The sequence below is a fragment of the Gigantopelta aegis genome, chromosome 10, assembly GCF_016097555.1.
Source record: "Gigantopelta aegis isolate Gae_Host chromosome 10, Gae_host_genome, whole genome shotgun sequence".
NCBI classification, from domain to species: Eukaryota; Metazoa; Mollusca; class Gastropoda; order Neomphalida; family Peltospiridae; genus Gigantopelta; species Gigantopelta aegis.
The window spans coordinates 77,633,465-77,658,199 of record NC_054708.1 but is presented as its reverse complement, the minus strand read 5'-3'; the positions used below and the strand labels follow the sequence as shown (position 1 = coordinate 77,658,199).

Here is a 24,735-nt window from a genome sequence, read left to right as displayed (position 1 = left end):
AGTTGCACATATTCAGAAACGCATTTAAATCTAATTGCAGGTTAGCATTCCATTGCTTTTGTGGTGAATTTTTTTGGATATCATGTTTGTACTTGAAAGTTGTTAGCCTGGGTAAAAGAGACCAAGAATCCTTTTGATGACATGAGAATCTTTTTTGCCTTTCCACAGGTCAAGTGATGCCCCAGCATATCAATAATGGCATTTGTTCCTTAACCCTTTATTGCAGAACAAACATTATACCACTTGCGCGTGTTAATTATTTATTTTATAAAATAAAACATGTTTTAAGGCATTCGTAATTCACACGAGCCAAATAATATCAGAGGGCGGGCTTCCTGTACTGGTTTCGAATTGTTACTTCCCGATAAGAGACAACTAAACTCGGTGAAGATATTTTAACAGGGTTCTTTATTCCGGAGAATAAGGATATATAGTCAAACAAACCCTATAAGCAAAAATAGCATTATTAAAATACATTCACAACTATACATAAACAGTCTTAAAACACCATATTAAAACGCATTAAAATATATATAAATAAACTCTGCAGTCTCATTAACCACTAACCAACTAATAACTAACCCACTGTCCTGAACATACAGCCTAGATAGCTGAGATGTGTACCCAGGACAGCGTGCTTGAACCTTAATTGGATATAAGCACGAAAATAAGTTGAAAAGAATGAAATGTTATTATCTACAAATAATAGCAAATCGCTTGAACAAAAGAAAGAACGATACATTGAGCAATAGTTAACATCGCCACAGTAAACATCAAATATAGACATAATACACATACAGAATTACCGTACGTTAAACAACTGAACATTAATCAATCGCCGATAATCTTAAATCATTATTTACAGCAAACAATTACACATATGGCGATATATAGTATAATAAAATAAAGGTAAGCTACACAAAACATTATCTCCACAGGTGATACGGTTTACCTAGACACAATGAAATACCAATACCTTTAGCTGTGGGCTTTAGGGCGGTAACATGATGAAAAAGCGTCAAACGTCTACAAGAAACAAGTAAACTAAAACTAATGCATTTCTAATTTAATATACACACATAGGCCTACACACTATTCACATACATTTCTAAAACAATAATAACGACTCATTTAATTATGGCTTGGCTATAGGAATATCCATTATTGTTACAGCGTAAGTGCCACGCCCAAATTCTAATACTTACATTAATTCAGTTTATTCCTTTATCAAAGTAAATGTTAATTGAAGTAGTTATTTATTAAACCTTATTTGTAATTTATAAACTGTACTTTATATGTTAGTAAAATAGTAAAGTGAATTAGAAAAGTAGAAATATAACTCACCAATTATCCCAGTATACTTTAAAGCTGATCAAAAGTGCGTGGCCTGTGCAGATCGTGATATGTCAAGGAATGTCAGGTGAGTGACAGTGAATAGCCACCAACTGGGTCAACCACAGCTGGCCAGTCTATTGGATGATCGTCACTGTCCCTGGTCAGAGGTCAGATGTAAAGACAGGTAAATGCATGTCCCTACAGCTCCTAGCCAAAGGTTTAGGTGCATGTGTTTTGTGCATACTAAAATCATTAAAAGAATAAAACCCACATGGTTACAGAATAAACTAGCATTTAATACAGCCATCTGTTAGGGTAAACGTTAAAATACTTATAATAAGAAATAAAAAGCATTATACATTTTTGGGCGGAACTCCAAATCTCGGGGGGGGGGGGGGGGCTGATACCACAAGTCCTGCCATTGGTGATAAATGTGAAAGTGTTTGTTGTAAAACAAAAAGAAAAGAAAAAAGAAGTTTCATCTGGGCAATTTTATTTCATCCAGTACCACTATGTCAAGTAGCAAACTATAAGTACTACATTTTTGTGCGAAACTATGGGTGTTAAGAAACATCCAGTTATATCGAAAATGAAAGGTTCCACTTTCTTCAGTTAATATTTTCAGTTAGGGTTGAAGTAGTGATATTGCTGGGTCATATTTTGGTTAATATATTGAATATAGTGTTTTTAACGACATACGTTAACATTGTTGCCTATGGGATTTTATTTGGTATAGTATAACCGGATATATACCGAATAATCCCGAGGTGTTCCGAATGTTGTTTAGCCAAAAACTGGTCCGCTCTGTTCCAAATTGTAAGGACAGATAACTCTTTTGCATTTTTGTGTGCTTTGAGGAAGTTGTAAATCTTGGCTTTGTGTCAAACAGTTGTAAGTGGTTTCGATTCTACGAATCTAAGCAAGTTGCGTCTTGTAAACTACAAACCGCGAAATAATTATGCACACCATACTGACAATTTAAGATATTGGTAAGTATTAATATGTTGCCACTAAGTGACTAACGTGTTGTTTCAAAGTAAATAGCCTAACTAGTGTAGTAAACTAAATGTTGCCGTTTATTTGACAAGAAAAATTACAACAACAATATCTCGGACTTTTGTTGTTTTGTTGTCAGAGTGTAACAAAATAAAAGAAAGGAATATCGACACCCCAGCACATTGTTCAAGCTCTGACTATATTGGTTTTTCGAGTGTCGTCTTGCCCTATGGTGTTCTTATGTATATGTTGGGAGATAGCCCGACTGTAAGAGAGCTAGACGGACATAAATACGCTCTCATTACAGTCGGAGACCAAGCTATGTATTTTTTTTGCAATTCCCAACAACCAAAAAGTTGGCAAAGATTTCCGCTCTAATACCACAACAATCCTATGTTTGACGTCAAATACCTTTAAATCGATCATTTTCGAGTTGATTGATTAAAAGAAATTCAGATATTAATCACTAATACACACACTACAGAAAGAAACCTGACAGCACCCACATTCAGCTAAGCTTCGGCAAACTCCGGACAGCAGAATTCTAAGTCCGCCAACCTATATCCTGACGATGCATCACATGATCGCCCACTCAGCCATTCCGTTTTCCAGGGGCCGTCTCAAAACGACAATCACCAAAAAAAGTTTGTTTTGTGTAACGACACCACTACAGCACATTGATTCATTAATCATCAGCTATTGGATGTCAAATATTTGGTAATTTTATCACTGTGTTAGAGAGGAAACCATTAGCCAACTCTTCCATGTTGTAACGTCGCTTGGTATGAGACGGCCCCTGTACCTGTTGCACAAGGCGGAATTGCCCAGTGGGCGATTACTTGATCTACGTCACAAAATAGGTCACTGAGCTTTGTAATTCTTGTGACGGAGTGTCACAAAGCGTAGCTGAATGTGGGTGCTGTCAGATTTCTTTCTGGAGTATGTGTAATAGTGATTAATATATGGATTTTTTTTAATCAGTTAACTCGAAAATGATCGATGTAAAGGTATTTGACGTCAAACATAGGATTGTTGTGGTATTAGAGCGGAAATCTTTGCCAACTTTTTGGTTGTCGGGAATTGCCAAAAAAATACATAGCTTGGTCTCTGACTGTAATGAGAGTGTATTTATGTCCAAAAGTCCGTCTAGCTCTCTTACAGTCAGAGTACTCGGGCTAGTTGGGAGAGTGTCGAGCATTCTAAGACTAAGTGCGAGGGACGGAACGTCGCTCGGTGGTAAAGTGCTCGCTTTATGCACAGTCTGCCTGGGATCATTCCCCGTCGGTGGGCCATTGCTCAAGCTGTTTCTCGTTCCTGCCAGTGCACCATAACTGGTATATCAAAGGCAGTGGTATGTGCTAGCCTGTCTGGGATGGTGCATATAAAAGATCCCTTGCTACTAATGGAAAAATTTAGCGAGTTTCTTCTCTAATACTATTTGTTAAAATTACCAAATGTTTGACATCCAATAGCTGATGATTAATAAATCAATGTGTTCTAGTGGTGTCATTAAACAAAACAAACTTTATCTAAAACCTATGTTACATCTACAAAGTCCAGGACACTTTAGACGATACACTTATTTTATTTTGAGAGACTGTTTTGGAAACACATCTGTCATTTCTTTGCACAATGGCAGATAATTAGCATGCAGCAATGCCTGCTGTTGCTGTCATGACCATTTGTTTAATAATTTAAAAAATGAAGAAGAAAATGTAGGAATTGCATTATATGGGTCCGGGAAGCTATTTTTGTTATTATTATTGAATCACTTCTTGTGTTCCTGTTATAGTATATATCATGTGACCAGTCATGTCATGTGATTTATTTATATATTTTGATTGGTAGTAGATATTATGTTTTGGAGACTTCTCTCTGCAAATAGAACACTGGTCTTGGAAACAGTGTCTGAGACTTTTGATGATACATTACAAAAAAAGTCTCGGAAACAAAGTCTTCGACACATTGTAGATGTATCGTGGGCTTATGGGCGACTACACATTTTATAAAGGTAGTCCGTCCTAGGGCCTCGACGAGTCCAAAAATACCAAAATATTGGACTCGAGAAATCGAGGGTCAAACTCTACCAGAACCCGAGTACCCAATACTAGATGATAATGATACTAAGGAATAAAGTAAAATAGCATTATGCATCTTAATTCCAGTCCTGAACATGGATGCCAAACCATGCCATTGTATTGCATTCCATACATTCAACTTTTATTTTCCTTCCATGTCTCACAGCCCTATAATGTAACCAGCGGCAAGCATATACATGACAAAATTACGTAAAAAATTTTAATTAAATTTGAGTGCTGCACTCTTCCTTGCACGGACCGGTCTCGGTGGCGTCGTGGTTAGGCCATCGGTCTACAGGCTGGTAGGTACTGGGTTTGGATCCCAGTCGAGGCATGGGATTTTTAATCCAGATACCGACTCCAAACCCTGAGTGAGTGCTCCGCAAGGCTCAATGGGTAGGTGTAAACCACTTGCACCGACCAGTGATCCATAACTGGTTCAACAAAGGCCATGGTTTAATTTGTGCTATCCTGCCTGTGGGAAGTGCAAATAAAAGATCCCTTGCTGCTAATCGAAAAGAGTAGCCCATGTAGTGGTGACAGCGGGTTTCCTCTCAAAATCTGTATGGTGCTTAACCATATGTCTGACGCCATATAACCGTAAATAAAATGTGTTGAGTGTGTTGTTAAATAAAACATTTCTTTCTTTCTTTCTTCCTTGCACGGGTACTAGAGTTCTGTGAACGGACTTGAGTCCTGGCCTGTGCCAAGTACTCGTGAAGACCCTAGTCTGTTGAGCGACAATTGATTTTTGAAAGATTGTAAGCACAATATTACTAAAATCGATAAATCCACCATTTAATTATTTTGTTAATTAACATGGAATGCTCACTAGCTGTTGAGTACTAGACATTTGGAACACCTCATAAGTAACATTATCAGTCCATTCAAGTTGAAAAAGAAATACATTGAATCAAACGTGACAAAACATAGTTTCTAGCTCAGGGCTCGAACTTAAGAATTTGTCTTCCACAGCAATTTAAAAACAAAACTGGCATGGGTGAAATGGTCCACTAGTGCTGACAGCAATTTAAAGCCTGCCCACTGCAATTTAAAAGAAAAAGAAGACTTGCAGCAAATAAACATGACTGAAAAGTGATTTTGTTGTATGTAGACATATTTTAAATGTACTAATGTTATATACTGGCAGATAATGTAATCCATTTGTGGCAATAAAACGAGTATGAACCTGTCGGAAATTTGGGGGATTCCCCAAGAGCCTATTTACATATTCATATGCTACTTCTTGCTGTTTAGTTGGACGTACTTACTTTTAAAATACCAAAGTTGAATCTTTTTCTGAAGCAAAATACATGCTCCTCTAAATTTTATGACATAAATGCTGTTTATAAATTTTTATGTTTGTGTGAATGCGGAAGTAAGTATGATGACAGCTATGCCGAATTATGAATCTTCGTTATAAAACAATAAAATTTAAAAACGATATGAAGAGCAGCAGTTGTATTACATGTAAAACATACAGTCGAACCAGTTTATGGTAGCCATTCATGGGACCAGGCAAAAGTGGCTGTCATAGACAGGTGGCCATCATATCCAGGTTTAAAAATTATCACCCAAAATTAAAGATTTTTTTGTTGTGCTAGAACTCTGTCACTGTACTATATTCGTGGGAAAATATCTTAAGATAAACAAAACCCCCCCACAAATATTGATATATATATCCTATTTCAATTTTATCACATGAAAGAAAGAATGTTTCACAACACAATTAAAATAATGGACCACTAGCTGTTCTGCAAACTAAAGTCACTGATCAACATGTACTGTTCATTTACTAAAGAAGTCATTTATCTTGCTCTGCTTACACATGTTTTCAACACGCATAGATAACACAGTCTTGAAGATCCATTACTGCAGTTACAATGTCACATTTCCCATGGAACAGTCCAAATTCTCTTAAGCTACGGACATATTGTTTGGCCTCTGCCAGCGAGCAAACTGTGGTACTCATACTTTTGTCATCACTGTTAACAATGACTTCTTCTCTCCGATTCATCCAGCTCCAGTCCCATGTCGTTTAAACACTATGCTGCTGGTCTGCTCCACTTGAAAGATCTTTCATCACAAGTTGAAACGTTATCGCAGGAATTCGGCCAGCTCTTGGAATGGACAGTTGAACAGTTGCTTTGACTTGGTTGCGCTCACCACTTAGTGTACCCACAACAATATTGTGTCTACACCTGAATAAATCCAGCCACCCGTTTGATGCTTTGAAATTCTATTTTATTCTACGAGCAGTAGTATCTTGGAACCATTTCCAGACCAACATGTTAATGTCTTCATTGCCTGTGACACTTCTCAATCTCTTTCTGTCCGATGGCTGATTGCTGTTATAATCTGCCAAGACCTTCGCCTTTCTTTTTAGAATTCCAGCGATCTGCATTCTACCCACTCCCAATTGTTCCGTAATTTTTCCAGCACATATCTCATCTTTTTCCGATTTATTAACAACGTCTACCCTCTATTCTAGCATTATAATGCGGTTGGCTTGTGAATTTTAGGTGACTTTTTAGAAACAGATGTGAGAAAAATTGCAACAGTATTTAATAACTTCCAAGAGTTACATGTTCAACTCCAATTGTTTTAGGTAATAATTAAGACTCTCTCAACAACTGCTTTTTACTATTACTGATGATTACATCTGATGGTATAACAATTCAAAGGTAAACCACCAGTAAATTATCGAAAATGATCGAGCGCTACTCAATACCTGATCAGTTAACACTAGTGTAGCCTACAGCTTCACCGGTCAGAAGATTAAGGATTACTGAAAGCGAACCTGGAATCATTCGTTGAACAAACGTGTGTTTATGTATTAAAGAAACAACCACAACAGTTGCCGACACAACACTAACAATACTTAAAAAGTGTACATGTTTGCCAACATTTGTTTTGAGAACCTGCTTTAAACTCGAAATTTCTCGCTATAATTGTTGCGGCCATTTTCCCGATGTGGTGAAAAATTAATATTTAAAGAATTTTTAAAAAGAAAATGCATTTATTGAATTAGAATGGGGATAACTATGTTGTATTTGACCATTTGCTTACATTCATGCTGGTTTTATAGTTTAAAATATCTGTTTTACCATTTCTGCTCCGTATCGCCGGTAAAGCTCAATTTGCAAAGTAAAACCAGTGTGAATGTCCGCGCAAATGGTCAAATAGAACATTATTATCCCTATACTATTAAATAGTAGATTAACTGTACTAATAAAATGTCCTTTTGTTCTTTCAGTACAGCAATATGGCTGGCATTCGAGTTGGTAACATTCCACCCACATTGAGTGTGCAGACTTTGCAGTCCTATTTTGAGTCGGTCATTGAAAGCAGAATTGACAAGATCTACTATCCACTGTTGAACAATGATGCCGTGATAATGTTTAAAGATAAACTTGGTTTGTACATGCATCTATATACAAATTTACATATAGTACGTACATGTATCGTATAATTGTATTGTAGTGTATCTATACAGGCAATAGAAACAATAATGTGAGTGTGTGTGTTTGGGGGAAGGGGGCACTGCATAAAATTAGGGAACTTAATTCATTTCTTGTGAAATATATATATATTATTATTTAGATATACATATGTACATGTGAGTATATACAAAAACAGATCTTGATTTTAATATTTAATAATGTCATAAAAAGTATAAAAAAACATCTATGGAATTATTGGAGGTTCAGGTATTCCCACCCCCATCCTCGGTAAAATCATTAGCTCCGCTATGATCTTCTGGGACACCATCCACAAATTAATAGAGATTTTGCATAGGGCAGAAAGCATGTAATTTTGTGCCGGCTGCCATTTTGCCTTTTTATAGAAGACTCCCCAAGAGGGTTGAAAGAATATATGACGTAATCTAACAACATCATAACATGTTATGATTATATAAGCAATTGTGATGACATCATATTAATTACGTCACAAGCTTTGGAGGCTTCCAAACTTCTTGAAGAGTATTCCATAAAAAGGCAATATATGACAGCCAGCACAAAATTATATGTTTTTGCCCTAGGCGATCTCAGCGAAGGCAATATAAGTAACATAGTCATCATCTAGTTTGTGGAATCTGTGTCACTGTAGTGTTGTTTTCAAGATTTTTGTCTGGACAAAATGTGGGAAATCTAATGGTAAATAAAGGTAGGAGAGTAATTTATCCTAGGTGTAACAATGTGGTTCAGACTTTAGACCCACCTCTGACTTTAGATATAAACATATATACATTATAGGTGTGCGGTATTAGGATTAGTTCTGGATTAGCAAGAAATTTCGACAAATTATCTATTAAACTTCAAAAATTGCATAAATCCAGTTATTTTGTAAGAAAATATCAATTATTACTTGATTAATAACATCACCAAATTAAAATAAAATTTGTTAATTGTTTTTGAAATTTGCAATTGGCAACTTTGACGAATGCGAATGCATCTGGGTTTCTGCTAGACGGTAAAATGGGTATGGTGCCATACCCAAATGTTTTTGCAGATTTAATTTTTTTAAGTTGTCCTTTTGACAAAGTTAATGACTCTTATCATCACTGAGTGATTTTTTTTTTAACCCTAACTCTAAACCTAACCCATTTTCTTTCTGGAGGAGGCTTCCCATTCCCTCTATTTGACTGCATGCAGTTTCATTCAGCACACACACATTGTAAATATTCAATTTCATAGTGCCATACCCCAAAATGTTTTCTTTCCAGAAACACTGGCTAGCCCTGTGTATAATATTATATTCCTGTAGTACGTATTAATATAAAATAATAGCTATTATACTACCTTATTGTTCAGGTCTTGTTGTATATTTACTTAATATTACTGTACTATGTATTAATAGCTATTATACTACCTTATTGTTCAGGTCTTGATGTATATTTACTTAATATTACTGTACTACGTATTAATAGCTATTATACTACCTTATTGTTCAGGTCTTGTTGTATGTTTACTTAATATTACTGTACTACGTATTAATAGCTATTATACTACCTTATTGTTCAGGTCTTGTTGTATGTTTACTTAATATTACTGTACTACGTATTAATAGCTATTATACTACCTTATTGTTCAGGTCTTGTTGTATGTTTATTTAATATTACTGTACTACGTATTAATAGCTATTATACTACCTTATTGTTCAGGTCTTGTTGTATGTTTATTTAATATTACTGTACTATGTATTAATAGCTATTATACTACCTTATTGTTCAGGTCTTGTTGTATATTTATTTAATATTACTGTACTACGTATTAATAGCTATTATACTACCTTATTGTTTAGGTCTTGTTGTATATTTACTTAATATTACTGTACTGGAATTGTCTTCAATATTTTGTTTGTTACAGCTGTGGCAAAGATCTTAAGCAGGAAGGAAATATCTAGTGGCACTGTAAGATTTGACGTGAAGCCGTTACCTCATCAGGTAATATTATCCACACATTAGGAATAAAGTAAAACAGCATTATGCATCTTAATTCCAGAGGAGGTGGGACTTAGCACCGTGGTAAAGCGCTTGCTTGATGCACGGTTGGTTTGGGATTGATCCTCGTCCGTAGGCCCATTGGGCTCTTTTTCGTTCTAACCGGTGCACCACAACTGGTATATTAAAGGCTGTGGTATGTGCTACCCTGTCTGTTGGATGGTGCTTACAAAAGATCCCTTGCTACTAATGGAAAAAATGTAGTGAGTTTCCTCTCTATGACACTGTCAAAATGACCATATGTTTTGACATCCGATAGCTGATGATTAATAAATCAATGTGTTCTAGTGGTGTCGTTAAACAAAACAAACTTCTTTTTAATTCCAGAACTGAACATGAATGCCAAATCATGCCAGTGTATTGCATACCACACATTTGACTTTTGTTTTCTCTCCATGTCTGATAACCCTATAATGAAACTGGAGGCAAAATGACGTAAAAAAATTATAATTAATTAATTGAGAATGTTCTTCCTTGCATGGGTACTCGAGTCCTATGAACGGACTCCCGTGTCTGAGTACCTGAGTAATCAAGGAGACCCTAACACATATGTATAGTCCTTGTTTCTCACCTTCTCTGTATTATTTTCATTTCATTTATACTTTGTTTCTATCCAGCAATGGTTCAAGTATGTTGTCTTGGGCACACATCTCGGCTATGTGGGCTGTCTGTCCAGGATAGTGGGTTGGTGGTTAGCAGGGATCGAACTTAACGACGACACCAACGGCAATTGGCATCGTTAAAATATAAATTGCTGTAGGTCGGGAGCATCATGTCAACGATTGCAAAATGTATACATCTGGTGTACATTATCTGCCAGAGTATAACATGTTACATTTGAAATATGTCTACATACAGGAAAATAACCTTTTAGTCATGTTTATGTGCTGCAAAAGTCAGATTTTAAAACATCTGCCGTAGGCAGGGTCAAAATTGCAATCTGCATGAGGGTAATTTCACCCATTTCAATTTAAAAATAGAATTGCTATGGGAGATAAATTCTTTAGTTACACCTTACAGCTACCCACTGAGTTGTTAGTGAGAGTGAAGTCAGTGTAGTGGTCTTAAACCTACCCGCTGAGTTGTTAGTGAGAGCGAAGTCAGTGTAGGGGTCTTACACCTACCCACTGAGTTGTTAGTGAGAGCGAAGTCAGTGTAGTGGTCTTACACTCACCCACTGAGTTGTTAGTGAGAGCGAAGTCAGTGTAGTGGTCTTACACCTACCCGCTGAGTTGTTAGTGAGAGCGAAGTCAGTGTAGAGGTCTTACACCTACCCGCTGAGTTGTTAGTGAGAGCGAAGTCAGTGTAGTGGTCTTACACTCACCCACCGAGTTGTTAGTGAGAGCGAAGTCAGTGTAGTGATCTTACACCCACCCACCGAGTTGTTAGTGAGAGCGAAGTCAGTGTAGGGGTCTTACACCCACCCACTGAGTTGTTAGTGAGAGCGAAGTCAGTGTAGTGGTCTTACACCCACCCACTGAGTTGTTAGTGAGAGCGAAGTCAGTGTAGTGGTCTTACACCCACCCACTGAGTTGTTAGTGAGAGCGAAGTCAGTGTAGGGGTCTTACACCTACCCACTGAGTTGTTAGTGAGAGCGAAGTCAGTGTAGTGGTCTTACACTCACCCACTGAGTTGTTAGTGAGAGCGAAGTCAGTGTAGTGGTCTTACACCCACCCACTGAGTTGTTAGTGAGAGCGAAGTCAGCGTAGTGGTCTTACACCTACCCACTGAGTTGTTAGTGAGAGCGAAGTCAGTGTAGTGGTCTTACACCTACCCACTGAGTTGTTAGTGAGAGCGAAGTCAGTGTAGTGGTCTTACACCTACCCACTGAGTTGTTAGTGAGAGTGAAGTCAGTGTTGTGGTCTTTCACCTACCCACTGAGTTGTTAGTGAGAGCAAAGTCAGTGTAGTGGTCTTACACCTACCCACTGAGTTGTTAGAGCGAAGTCAGCGTAGTGGTCTTACACCGACCCACCGAGTTGTTAGTGAGAGCGAAGTCAGTGTAGTGGTCTTACACCGACCCACTGAGTTGTTAATGAGAGCGAAGTCAGTGTAGTGGTCTTACACCTACCCACTGAGTTGTTAGAGCGAAGTCAGTGTAGTGGTCTTACACCCACCCACTGAGTTGTTAGTGAGAGCGAAGTCAGTGTAGTGGTCTTACACCTACCCACTGAGTTGTTAGAGCGAAGTCAGTGTAGTGGTCTTTCACCTACCCACTGAGTTGTTAGTGAGAGCGAAGTCAGTGTAGTGGTCTTACACCTACCCACTGAGTTGTTAGAGCGAAGTCAGTGTAGTGGTCTTACACCTACCCACTGAGTTGTTAGAGCGAAGTCAGCGTAGTGGTCTTACACCTACCCACTGAGTTGTTAGAGCGAAGTCAGCGTAGTGGTCTTACACCTACCCACTGAGTTGTTAGAGCGAAGTCAGTGCAGTGGTCTTACACCTACCCACTGAGTTGTTAGTGAGAGCGAAGTCAGCGTAGTGGTCTTACACCTACCCACTGAGTTGTTAGAGCGAAGTCAGCGTAGTGGTCTTACACCTACCCACTGAGTTGTTAGAGCGAAGTCAGCGTAGTGGTCTTACACCTACCCACTGAGTTGTTAGAGCGAAGTCAGCGTAGTGGTCTTACACCGACCCACTGAGTTGTTAGTGAGAGCGAAGTCAGTGTAGGGGTCTTACACCTACCCACTGAGTTGTTAGTGAGAGCGAAGTCAGTGTAGTGATCTTACACCTACCCACTGAGTTGTTAGTGAGAGCGAAGTCAGTGTAGAGGTCTTACACCTACCCGCTGAGTTGTTAAACTCACTTTGAGTTAGAGTCAGTACTTGATAAAAGTTAGTTTGTTTTGGTTAACGACAGTACTAGAACACATTGATTTATTAATCATTGGCTGGTGGACATTTACAGTGTATGTAGTTTTAGAGAAGAAACCCACTACTTTTTTCCATTAGTAGCAAGAAATCTTTTATATGCACCATCCCACAGACAGGATAGTTTTTACCACAGCCTTTGATATACCAGTCGTGGTGCACTGGCTGGAATCAGGAATAGCCCAATGTGCCCACCAATGAGGATCGATGCTAAACCGACCACACATCAGGTGAGTGCTTTACCAGTGGGCTATGTCCTACCCCTTTCAGTACTGGAAATCTGGCTACATCCTACCCCTATCAGTACTGGAAATCTGGCTACGTCCTACTCCTATCAGTACTGGAAATCTGGCTACATCCTACTATCAGTACTGGAAATCTGGCTACGTCCTACCCCTATCGGTACTGGAAATCTAAGTCTTTAAGTCTGATGGCTTAATCTCTTCACCACCGAGGATGGTGTATCTATAGTATTTTAATATCTCTCTATAAGGACCACCATGGTTAAAGTATTCATCTTTTGATCTTTATTTGTGGGGTGTACTTATAGCTTGGTGGTTGAGAACTCACCTCAGGTGTAATGTTTTGTTTTGTTTAACGATACCACTAGAGCACATTGATTTATTATTCATCGGCTATTGGTTGTCAAACATTTGATAATTTAACATATAGTCTTAAAAGAGGAAATTAGCTACATTTTTCCATTAGTAGCAATGCAGTTTTTATATGCACCATCCCACAGACAGGATAGCACATACCATAGACTTTGATATACCAGTCGTGGTGCACTGGCTGGGATGAGAAATAGCCATATTGGCCCACTGATGGGGATCAATCCCAAACCGACCGCACATCAGGCAGGTGCTGTACCACTGGGCTACATCCTGCCCCCAGGGGTAATGAGTCTTAACAGTACGTAATTCGATATCTCCTAGATGGATTTGGTTTTCCTTTCCCATTCAACAGCTCACAACTGGTTTATCGAAGGGCATGGTATTTACTGCTTTGTCTATAGGAAAGTGCATATAAAGTTTAAGGGACTATATCCTCAGTTTGTAGCCAGCTTAAAAGGGTTTTGGCAAATAAAATATTTGTGTATTATTAAATTAAAATTTACCTACATTTCCTTGGTTAGAATATGAGTATCTATCACAAATGCATTTCTGGAGATCATAATGTTTGGTAGTACTCTCAATGTCAATTTTTATCTCAAATATATTTGGGTGTTCAGTTTGCATCTCCTAACTTGCTTAAATGGGTTGTGAGGGTGGGCTTTAGCTCTGTTGGTTGAGTGCCATCCTGAGGTGCTTGCATCGAAGGATCGAATCACATCGGTGGATCTATTCAACTGATTTGGGGTTTTCTCGTTCCAACCAGTACACACAACTGGTCAAAGGCTGTGGTATGTGCTTTCCTGTCTGGGAAAGTGAATATAAAAGATCCCTTGCTACTAATGAATAAATGTAGCAGGTTTCTTCTGATGACCAAGTGTCAGAATTACCAAATGTTTGACATCCAATAGCCGATGGTTAATTAATCAATGTGCTCTAGTGGTGTTGTTAAACAAAACAAACTTCTAACTGTTGGCTAAATGGACATGTGTTTTAGTTTGTATATCCTAGCTGTTGGCTAAATGGACTAATAGAATCTATCACCATTGTGAGGTACATGTATATAGATAAGGCATTTCCAACTTGAGGGACAAGATGTATTTTTGTGAGGACCGAGGTCTCAAGGGTTAGAATTGCCTTATCTATACCTCACAACGGTGGTTGATTCTTTTTCTTGCCCATTTAATTACAGTAACAAAACATTAATTTTGTAAGCTACGGTCTGTTTATTGTAGAACTATTCATATACATTTTACCTGCAAACTCATTTAATCATACGTGGAAAAATGTAGTCCACCTTATGCAACGACATAAATATGTAATGTTCATCTTACCAATAAATATAAAGTTGAAAATATTAATTTGTTTAAATATTTTAAAAACAATGATACAACGTGAAATGGCAAACAGAATTTTTTGAAAACCATGAGTTATGACGTCAATCGTCATAAAACATGAGTTATGATGTCACGCATATATAGAAATCGTCTAGCAGATTTTTCTAGCACCGTGCAAAAGCTGGATAATCCTGTCCAATGGGCAAGAAATGTGTATCTGCACTTAAACAATATTTTAGTGTATGACCCATTTGCAAATGTATGTTATTATTCTCTTTCAGATATTTGAATCAAATACAGTATTGCTTGAGGACAATGTTGCATCTCTGGTTTTAGCCACCAATGAATATAGAGATACCCTTCTTGAAAATGGAGTTAAAATCATTCCAACAAAGTCTCATGCATTGACATTCAAAGGCAATTGGTATGAATTGGAATGGGCTTGGAATTTCTTGCATGTAATCTTAGATCGTCAATACCACATACAAGACAATTTAGTACAGCATCAGCATGCTACTTCTACTTCTGGTACAAACTTGGTTAATGGTGTGGCAGATGTGCAAAGTAGCTCTTTAATCAGAAGACCGACACTAGACCCAGTGTCTACAAACGAAGTGGATGTTCCGGTGTCTTCTTCCATGAGAAACCAAGCTTCTGTTGCCAGTCGGGTTGCTGAGAGCAGAAGCAGGACACTGAGGACTGGTGTACGGTCCGCTAGGGATTCCACTCCTTCCAGAAAGAGTGGGCCAAATTCTCCTCAAGATTCAAGTTCGTCTAGAAGTCCTACCAGCACTCAAGGTGCTGTTGGTGGCGTTGGTGAAGATATTTCCGGGAGGAATTCCAGTCATGATACTCAGAAAGCTGGTTTGGATTCTGAAGGTTCTTTAAGAACATTAAATGGTTTAGGACTAGGGAGTCACAATCACTCAGACATTTTAACTAATCATTGTGGAAGACATGATCCTGACAGTGATTCAGAGACAAGTCAGCAATTGTCCACTTCTGTTGGACACAGTTTTTCTGGTGATCCGAGGGAAAGAGTGGCAGAGGAAACTAGAGACAGGAAGACAGCTGTCAGATTGTCTCGCTCTGAAGATGCTGATCACACTTTTGAAAACTTTGCTAGTTTAAGATCCCACAATAACAAAGAATTACAAGAGTATATGAAAACTGAAGCCACTGTTGGAAGTGGTGGCAGGTTCTCTGACAATCATGTTAACACTGCTAGGAGACATACAAGCCCAGTCACTGATGTGGATATTGGCAACTCTCATACCAGACATGAATCTAGGTCCAGTACTGGCACTGAATTTAAAGAAACTGCTTCACCATCAATAAACAAAGGAAAAAAGTTACAACATTCAACAAGCTTAACAGAATTCGATTTCACACTGCTGAATGGAGTTAAAGTCTCTGTTTATTACGAAAGCATCATCAAAGCCAAGGTTGAGTGTATTGTCAATGCTGCAAACAGTGACCTGGCTAATATATCCGGAGTTGCACGAGCTATTGAAAAAGCTGCTGGGCCAAACCTGAAGAAAGAGTGTGAAGATTATGTAGACATATATGGTACACTTCCGGTGGCTGGTGTCATGCATACAAAGACTGTGGGCAAACTCAGTCACTTGAAATGTGTCATTCATACAGTGGGGCCCATATATTCAAAGGGAAAACATGAATCTTGTGTTCAGCTGCTGACAAGGACATTTTACAATTGTTTGAAATATGCAGATGAAAACACAATGGTGAAATCACTGGCATTTCCTTTCATCAGTACAGGTATGTATGCTTTTATGATACTTCCTTCACACATTATTGAATTTATTCCAAAGTTGCATAGTGGTTTCTTTCTTCGAAAATTATGTATTAAACTTTGTTTTAAAATGTAAGCATCATGTTCTTTTCAACGTCACCTGTCCTCAAACAAATGCATATTCCCCTAAGGATAGTAGCCAATGGGATGGCCTAATTTTCTTCTACTGCGCACCCCTTCCTGTTTGGATCACATTACTGTATCTACTAATTTTCTTCTTTTTCCTTCACTCTTTTGGTTCGGACGTGTTTCCTTTTCGCACTTAATCTGAACCATGTATCTCTTTTACTTGGTTTATTTGATACTTTAATGTTTGGAATGCATTTCTATATTTTGTTATATTATTGTACAATTATTTTGGATTTAATCACTTCATTTAAAATGTTTCCAAATTTATTAATTGTCATGCTTGCCGGTCAACAGCTGTCGGTCTCCATCTTTAAAATGGCGGTTCCTTGTTTATCGGAATTGTACAGACTTATGTTGTTTGCTTTATTGTTACAGATTAGTTAACAATGTCAGATAATAGTACCTCTCGTGTGGTGCATTCTTGCCTCAAATGCAAGAAGTGCATGGTGGGCGGCAACCCCCATGATATCTGTACGGGCTGCTGATCACCATGCGACCAACATGGGAAATGTGTTCATTGCCTGCCTTTAGGACTGACGTAGTTCAACACATATCTCCGTGTCCTAGCCCAGCAGACTAAGAAGGCAGAGTCTGTGACGGTTCCAGCTCCTGCCTTGCAGCCTTCCATCGCTGATTCCGTGTCCAAGATATTGAAGACCATGCTTCTGAGTATGCTTCAAGAGACATTTGCGGCGATAAATGCTGCCATGGTTGCCAGTTCATCGGTTTCCACTGGACCAGCTGCTATGGTTACTTCCAACGGCTTCCATCACAGCGCCTGCTGCAAATGTGCCTACAGGCAATACAGTACCTGCAGCCCACGGGACTTCTGCTATTACATCGAGAAGACTTTTTCATTCATCTTGTGTGAAGAACAGACCATCCAATACCCACTGGAGCTGGGACTGTTGCCGGTTTCCATGACTTTTTACGGTCCTCAACACGCAGCCGGTTGCTGGAATTGGCATGGGGTTTTCACTTGCTGTCATTGGTTCGAAGTTACCCTTGGGCTGAAGACAAGACACTGGACCAGTCAACTGTTGGCGCTGTTTTGGCACCCCGTGAAAAGAGCTAGTACTGTTGATTGTTCAACTATTCGTTTGTTGATAGGTGACATTACCAAGATATTCTGTGGGAGAATCACTACATTCGTTGGTGCTGGAAGTTTGCAAGTCAGTTGCCACATGCACTGGTTCTGGAAGTTATCAGTGCTAGGTTTGTTGAGATTAATCATTTGGACAGGTGCCTTCTGGAATTTTCAACGAATTGGTATTTCGGCAGTCAGAGGCAGTCATCCAGTTGACATCACGTGGGTCACGGATCTTTAATGTAACAGTTACTACGGTCTATTGTGGATTATCAACCCACCGTCATTCACAGTTGCTATCGTAAGGGTTCATGTACGATGCAGAGAAGATAATCTTTTGCTGATTGCCAAGATTGGGCATTGTGACAGTCTTGGATACCAGACATACAGTATTTGCGTTATTTAACATTTACGTGTATTGGAAATATAGTATAGCAGCCCACTCCATCTTAGGTGGCTTTTCGCTGTTTACCAGAATCACTGTTCCAATGTCCCAGTTACTGCATCGCTGAACGACCGTCTCATGAAGTGCTAGAGCAAAACGAAGTTAGCTGTTCATGTCAACTTCATACTTCAGTTCTTGCAACTCCTCGGCTGGATTGTCAATCTCGAAAAGTCTCAGTTGCAACCAACACAGAGTCTTCAGTTCATTGGAGCACTACTGTGCACAGACCTGGGACTAGTACAGGTTCCCTCTGACAGATGGGACAAGATTCAGTCTGTGGTCTCCACAGTCCTGGCAGAACTTGTGACATTCCACTTTTCGCAGAGTCTGTTGGGTCTCTTGATATCAGCACAAGACATAACACTCAGAGGCTATCTACAGTTACATCGCCTACTAGTCTTCCAGAATCCATACATTGCATTGAACAACCCCAGATTGATGATAAGCCTTCCAAATGACCTCAGGTCAAGTCTCCAGTGGTGGCAGATTCCATCGAACGACTTAGATGGAGCCTCTTGGTGGCCATTTCAAGTGACTCGCCATCTGTTCGTTGATGCATTGCTGGAAGGTTGGGGAGCTCATCTCAACAATCAGACAACTTCATGGCTGTGTTCATCAGATGAGGCAGGTCACCACATCAACGTGTTAGAGCTTCTAGCATTGTTCAGTGCAGTACGTACATCATTGGCACCATCAGTTGATCCATGTGACTCTCATGGTAGCCACAGACAATGTGACAGCTGCAGCTTACATCAATCGGCAGGGTGGGACACATTCCAGCGGCCTGCATATAATGTCTGTTGGTTTTGCTTTCACCAATGGTGCATATGTCATAAGCTGAGACCGCAGACTGTTTGTGTGGAGAAGTTATCAGCGTTTTTGCTGTATCTCTGGTCCACTTTGAAACTCAAAGGTTCTACCACAGCCGGCTACATCTCAGTCATCACTACGGTCCGTGATTCAGCTGCCAGTTCCAAGTTGTTGGCAGTTCCTAAGATCCAGGCTATGATAAAGGGTTTCAAGCATGAAGACCAAATTCAATGTTTTCCTCTATCGAAGTGGGTCCTGAATCTTGTTCTGAGTTCCTTATCCAAAGGACCTTATGAGCCTTTAGCTGCAGCGTTCTTAAATGTTTTAACAATGAAGACAGTGTTCCTGCTGGGTTTTGCGGCAAGAGTGTCAGAGATCCATGCCCTGGATGTGGATATGGTGCAGTTCTATCACCTTGGGACTCGAGATGAACTTTGTTGCCAAGAACCAACTTCCTGATCAAGTGCCACGTACCTACTCTGTCCAAGCACTCTCTTCCATTGTGGGTCCACACAATGTCGAGGACTTGTCTCTATGTCCTGTACATGCCTTCAAGCACTACATTGAGAGACGAGGTCTTTCTGACACTGTAGAAAGCGACTGTTCCTCTCATGCAACTAGAGCCACTTGAAAGACATCACTAAAAACACAGTGTCCACTTGGATCTGATCGACGATCCTGTGCTCTTACCAAGCTGAGGGATTACTTCTACCGTTGGTATCTAACCCGCATGAACTACGTGCACTTGCCACTACGATGTTGCTGCACTACAGAACACCTATTAACAGAGTGTTTTTTCAGCCACTGGCACGATTTTTGCAAACTACTACCTGCATGATGTATCCATCGAAGACATTGAGGGATTCCATCATCTGGGTCCTGTGTTCGCAGTGCAAGCTCTGGTTAACACAGGCTGTCCTCATTGCCACTGATGTTCTGTCAAATTCATAGAGATGTCCAACGAATTGACATCTGAGGACTCGCATTGACACTTGTTTGTTGCACCAATGTGAAGTTAACACACTGGTTTGGTGACAGGCTTTTTATCAGGATAACATTAGTCATTGTGCACTGCACATTGGTTATATGTTTCCTTCTAATTGACCTAGCAGCTCACTGTTTACTAGAAAGAAAAAACAGGGGGCTGTTATAGTTCAATATTCTGATGGATGCACCAATAAGGTTGTTAATGTTTTTAGTAACACAAGAATTGATTGGGAGGTTATCTAACACCTGCATCCCTGGTGGCTACGCTTACCCACCCTGTCAGAACCCTATTTACAATGGATGACTGGTTCACGGTTTTAGATTCAACCTAAGGATCTGTCTTTCATTCCACCAACGGATGCCACCGTCACTGCTGTTACAACCAACATCACTGGTCTGTTTCAGGCATCCCACGGGAGAGAGGGGCAGGACTTAGCCCAGTGGTAAAGCGCTTGCTTGATGCTTGGTCGGTTTGGGGTCAGCCTCCGTCAGTGGGCCCATTGGGCTATTTCTCGCTTCAGCCAGTGCAACATGTCTGGTACATCAAAGGCTGTGGTATGTGCTATCCTATTTATGGGATGGTGCATATAAAAGATCCCTTGCTGCTAATCAAAGAAGTAGCCTATGAAGTGGCGACAACAGGTTTCCTCCCTCAATATCTGTGTGGTCCTTAACCATATGTCTGACACCATATAACTGGAAGTAAAATGTATTGAGTGTGTTGTTAAATAAAACATTTCCATGTGGAGAAGACAAATGCATCTTCAGAGTATGGAACCCACCGCCTTCAGTTGAACGCTGCATACAGGTAGTTTGAGGACAGGTGATGTTGAAACGAAATGGAAAAAGACTTCAGGAGTTTTCTCTTTTATAGATACATCAAGGTCCTGTCCTCAAGGGTTTATACGCTCCCAGGCTCTATACTTCCAATTCTCTGTGCGATTGGCTCAGGGAAAAGAAGGAAGTTATAGTCACGTGACCGGAACAGGAAGGGGTGTGCAGTAGAAGAATTTTAGGCCATCCCATTGGCTGTTGGGATGTTCGAACCAGACTACTATCCTTAGGGGAATATGCATTTGTTTTAGAACAGGTGATGTACCAGTATCTATAAAAGAAAAAACACCTCAAGTTTTGTCTGATCTTCATCTATAAGTCCATAAACAATTACAACTAAATAATTTAATTTACTTCCTATTTCGAGCCCTGGTCCTGTTCTGTGGTTCAAGCACACTATTCTAGACATGCAGCGTGACAGCCATGGCGATATAGCAGCCCCAGAACACACCTGTCTATGGGATACAGGCACAAAATTTAATTCCACAGAATTGTTTGGGTTGTTTTTTTGGTGTTTTTTTGTAGGAGCTAGTGGCCTGTGTGATGATTGTAGATTTCCACTCTTTCTCGAACAAGCCTTGAAATAACTATATGTTACACACCAAATACATCTGTAACTGTACTTTAAAAATGTCCCAATTTGGTATCATTTTATAAAAGCATTTCTTTTCTTTTTTTCATCTTTATTGTTTTGAAATGTTTCATGTATACATGGTTTTTTTTTATCAGGAATGTTTGGAGTTCCGTTGGAATGCTGTGTGGAAGCATTTCTGGATGCTCTCGTCCTGTTTACCTCTGAAAGAGGAAAGTTACTCTTTCTGAAAAACATCCACTTCGTCAACACTGATGCAGACAGCGTGTGCATGGCCATTGTTATGTTGCAGCAGCACCTGGAAAAAACATTTGACTTTCTGATTAAAGAAGCTTTACGTAAAAAAGAAAGTCTACTGAACTCAAGGACATCACGGTTGCTGGAATTAAGGTCAATAAACATTATAGCTTGTATTTATACATGTCCAGGGTCAGGATGTAGCTCAGTGCTAGAGTATTTGCTTGAGGTGTGATGTGTCCCAGGATCAACTCCCCTTGATAGAGGCAATTAGTTTTTATTCCATTATAGTCAGTGACCTCTGTCTGTCTCACATATAATTTTCCTGACTTTATTTTCGTAAAGCCTCGAGATATTGACCTGAAATTTTGTGTATAGCTTTATATAGATTAAGTTTTCACTTTCATGGTGATTTGGGGCCGGGCATAGCCCAGTGGTAAAGTGTTCGCTTGATGCGCAGTCAGTTTGAGATTGATACCCGTCAGTGGGCCCATTGGGCTATTTCTCGTTCCAGCCAGTGCTCCACAACTGGTGTAACAAAGGATGTGGTATGTACTGTCCTGTCTGTGAGATGGTGCATATAAAAGATCCCATGCTGCTAATCGAAAAGAGAAACCCATGAAGTGACGACGGCGGGTTTCCTCTCTCAATATCTGTGTGGTCCTTGACCATATGTTTGACGCCATATAACCATAAATAAAATGTGTTGAGTGCGTCGTTAAATAAAACATTTCCTTCCTTCCTTCATGGTGATTTATCCATTTTCCGCAGAGTTATGGCCCTTGTACTTAGGTCCAGTAGGGTACATGTATTATTTTAGCAGTACTCTCAGAACGCTTGTTTTAAGGACGGCATAATCATTTGACAGCTTATTTGCCATATGCATCATCATGACCGCTAGCCTTTTGTACGTGCAAAGTGATAGCCCATGCATATTATATGAAAGAATGTTCTATCAAATATGTATTTTAAAATGCTGTATTTCTTCATACCACAAACATTTCTGTGTGAGTTGCAATGATCAAATAAAAGAACAGTCACACCTGCAGTATTTACGGTAATAACTTCACCATTTCTATGTGTAATATGTACCTCTTCATTTCTAACTACAAAATGTGGAATTTTTTACAGGTGAAAATCTCAGGTGTTATTTTAGGGGGTGGAGTTGTTTTATATTGTAGTTTTGGTTTTAAGTTTTTTTTGTTACAACGTTGTTTTTTGTTAACCAATACATTTTGGCAAAACTAAAGGTGGTTTGGTTTGGGTTTTTTTGTTTTTTGTTTTTTTTAACGAAATCTGAGGTGAATATGGGGCAGGACGTAGTCCAGTGGTAAAGCGCTCGCTTGGTGCATTACAGTTTTGGTAAACATTTGTTTTAAATGTTAACTCACAAACCAGACTCCTTTGTTTGAGAGATGGACAAAGCAAAAAATTAAGACTAAGTCTAGATGCCATCTTGACTGAATAAAAAAAATGTGACATTAAAATTGGCACATCTATTTAAAATGTTGCTGCCTTAAATTTATTTGTACAAAATTTAATGCCGACATTCAGAGTACATTCAGTGTTTAAATTTTGCTCTAGTTGTTTTTCAATCAATAAATCAATAAAACTTGGGGTGTATAGTTGTATATGTACTTACGGATCTTGATGCATATGTTTTAAAAACATTTTCAAAGTACATGTACAGTCAAACCTGTATATAACGGCCACCCAATGGACCTGACAAAAGTGGTCGTTATAGAGAGGTGACCCTTATATACAAGTTCAAAATTAGAACCCATATATTAAAGAAAATCACAACTGTCATTAAAAATAAGATGTTGCATTTTAAAACCATTCCCACACTAGCTTGTTTATGTCATCATTGCCTGTTGCTTTCTTCTGCTTTTTTCTTTTGGCTGAAACATTATTGTCAAAAACAGCCAGAACATCAGCTTTCCTTTTAAAATAGAATTAATCTGAAAACGTCCTACACCAAATTGATCGGCGATCTTTCGTGCACTTAAATTGACTTTCTCAGATTTGATAATAACGTCGATTCTCTGTTCTAATGTTAAAGCAGTACTATTTTTCGGTGGCATTTTGCATACAAATATATTCGTTAATGTATTTCGCAAACGCTAACATTGACTTGCAGAAGATATTTTATGTAATTTACGGTTATTACCCATGTGGCATGTTTGACTCATTTGTTTCATGTCACTGCTAATCCTTCAGTGGAGTATGACTGTTGATTACAGCTGAATAAGATCAGGAGTCGCTTTAAAAATCCGAACACGGGACGTCTGCAATGACCGCCGCCTTCAGCTATTCATGTTTATTTACCAATCATGTCTGGCTAGAAACAAGGAAACACCTAACATAATACCTCATTTGTTTGGTTTCTCGAGACTCAATAGAGTGACCATACATACAGATTACATTATGTACAGCCAATGGGAAGTCGTCTACTATTTAGTGAGGATGCTGAGAACCAATCGAATTACACCACCAGTAACTGCGTGTCACAGAAGTTATTGAGTGCCTGTTTGTTTTTCAATTACGATCAGAGAATTACAATGGAACTTTACTTTGACAGAAAATAAACCCAAAGCTACAGACATGGCCATATAAACACATTTAATTTATAATTTTTAAGATGATTGAAAAAGTAAAGACTTTACGATGATCATCTTGTGACCGTTATAGCAGGTTTAACCTGTGATTTTGGATGAAAAATAGTGACCGCTGGCCGTTATGAACAGGTGACCGTTATGGACAGGTCAAATAAGGAAGGAAATGCATTGGGGGGGGGGGGGATTTATAGTCACCGTTATAGGCAGGTGACCGTTATGTACAGGTGACCGTTAGACCAGGTTCGACTGTAGTTAAAAAAAATTAATTAATATATATATTTTTTTAATTTCATCTTTTTAATGAGAATCTTCGAAATTTGTACAATGTTATTTATAGAGAATAACTAACAAACTACAAGGAATTATGAATTATCTGTCCCGAGTGAATGAATGTTGTAAACGTGAGCATTTGGCGAGGGTTTTACAACATTCATTCACGAGGGACAGATAATAC

General features: G+C 39.0%; 1 protein-coding gene across 1 annotated transcript in view; it reads left to right on the top strand.

The window, feature by feature from the left end:
- The first annotated feature begins 1,932 nt into the window (after nucleotides 1-1,932).
- The window catches only part of LOC121383088, a 35,505-nt gene continuing 12,702 nt past the window's right edge, over nucleotides 1,933-24,735 (top strand). The window contains exons 1-5 of the mRNA XM_041512863.1: nucleotides 1,933-2,324; nucleotides 7,666-7,825; nucleotides 9,779-9,855; nucleotides 15,011-16,508; nucleotides 21,564-21,816. Of these exons, the coding sequence (XP_041368797.1) occupies nucleotides 7,675-7,825; nucleotides 9,779-9,855; nucleotides 15,011-16,508; nucleotides 21,564-21,816 (1,979 nt within the window). The 5' untranslated portion in view covers nucleotides 1,933-2,324; nucleotides 7,666-7,674. The remainder of the gene's footprint in view (nucleotides 2,325-7,665; nucleotides 7,826-9,778; nucleotides 9,856-15,010; nucleotides 16,509-21,563; nucleotides 21,817-24,735) is intronic.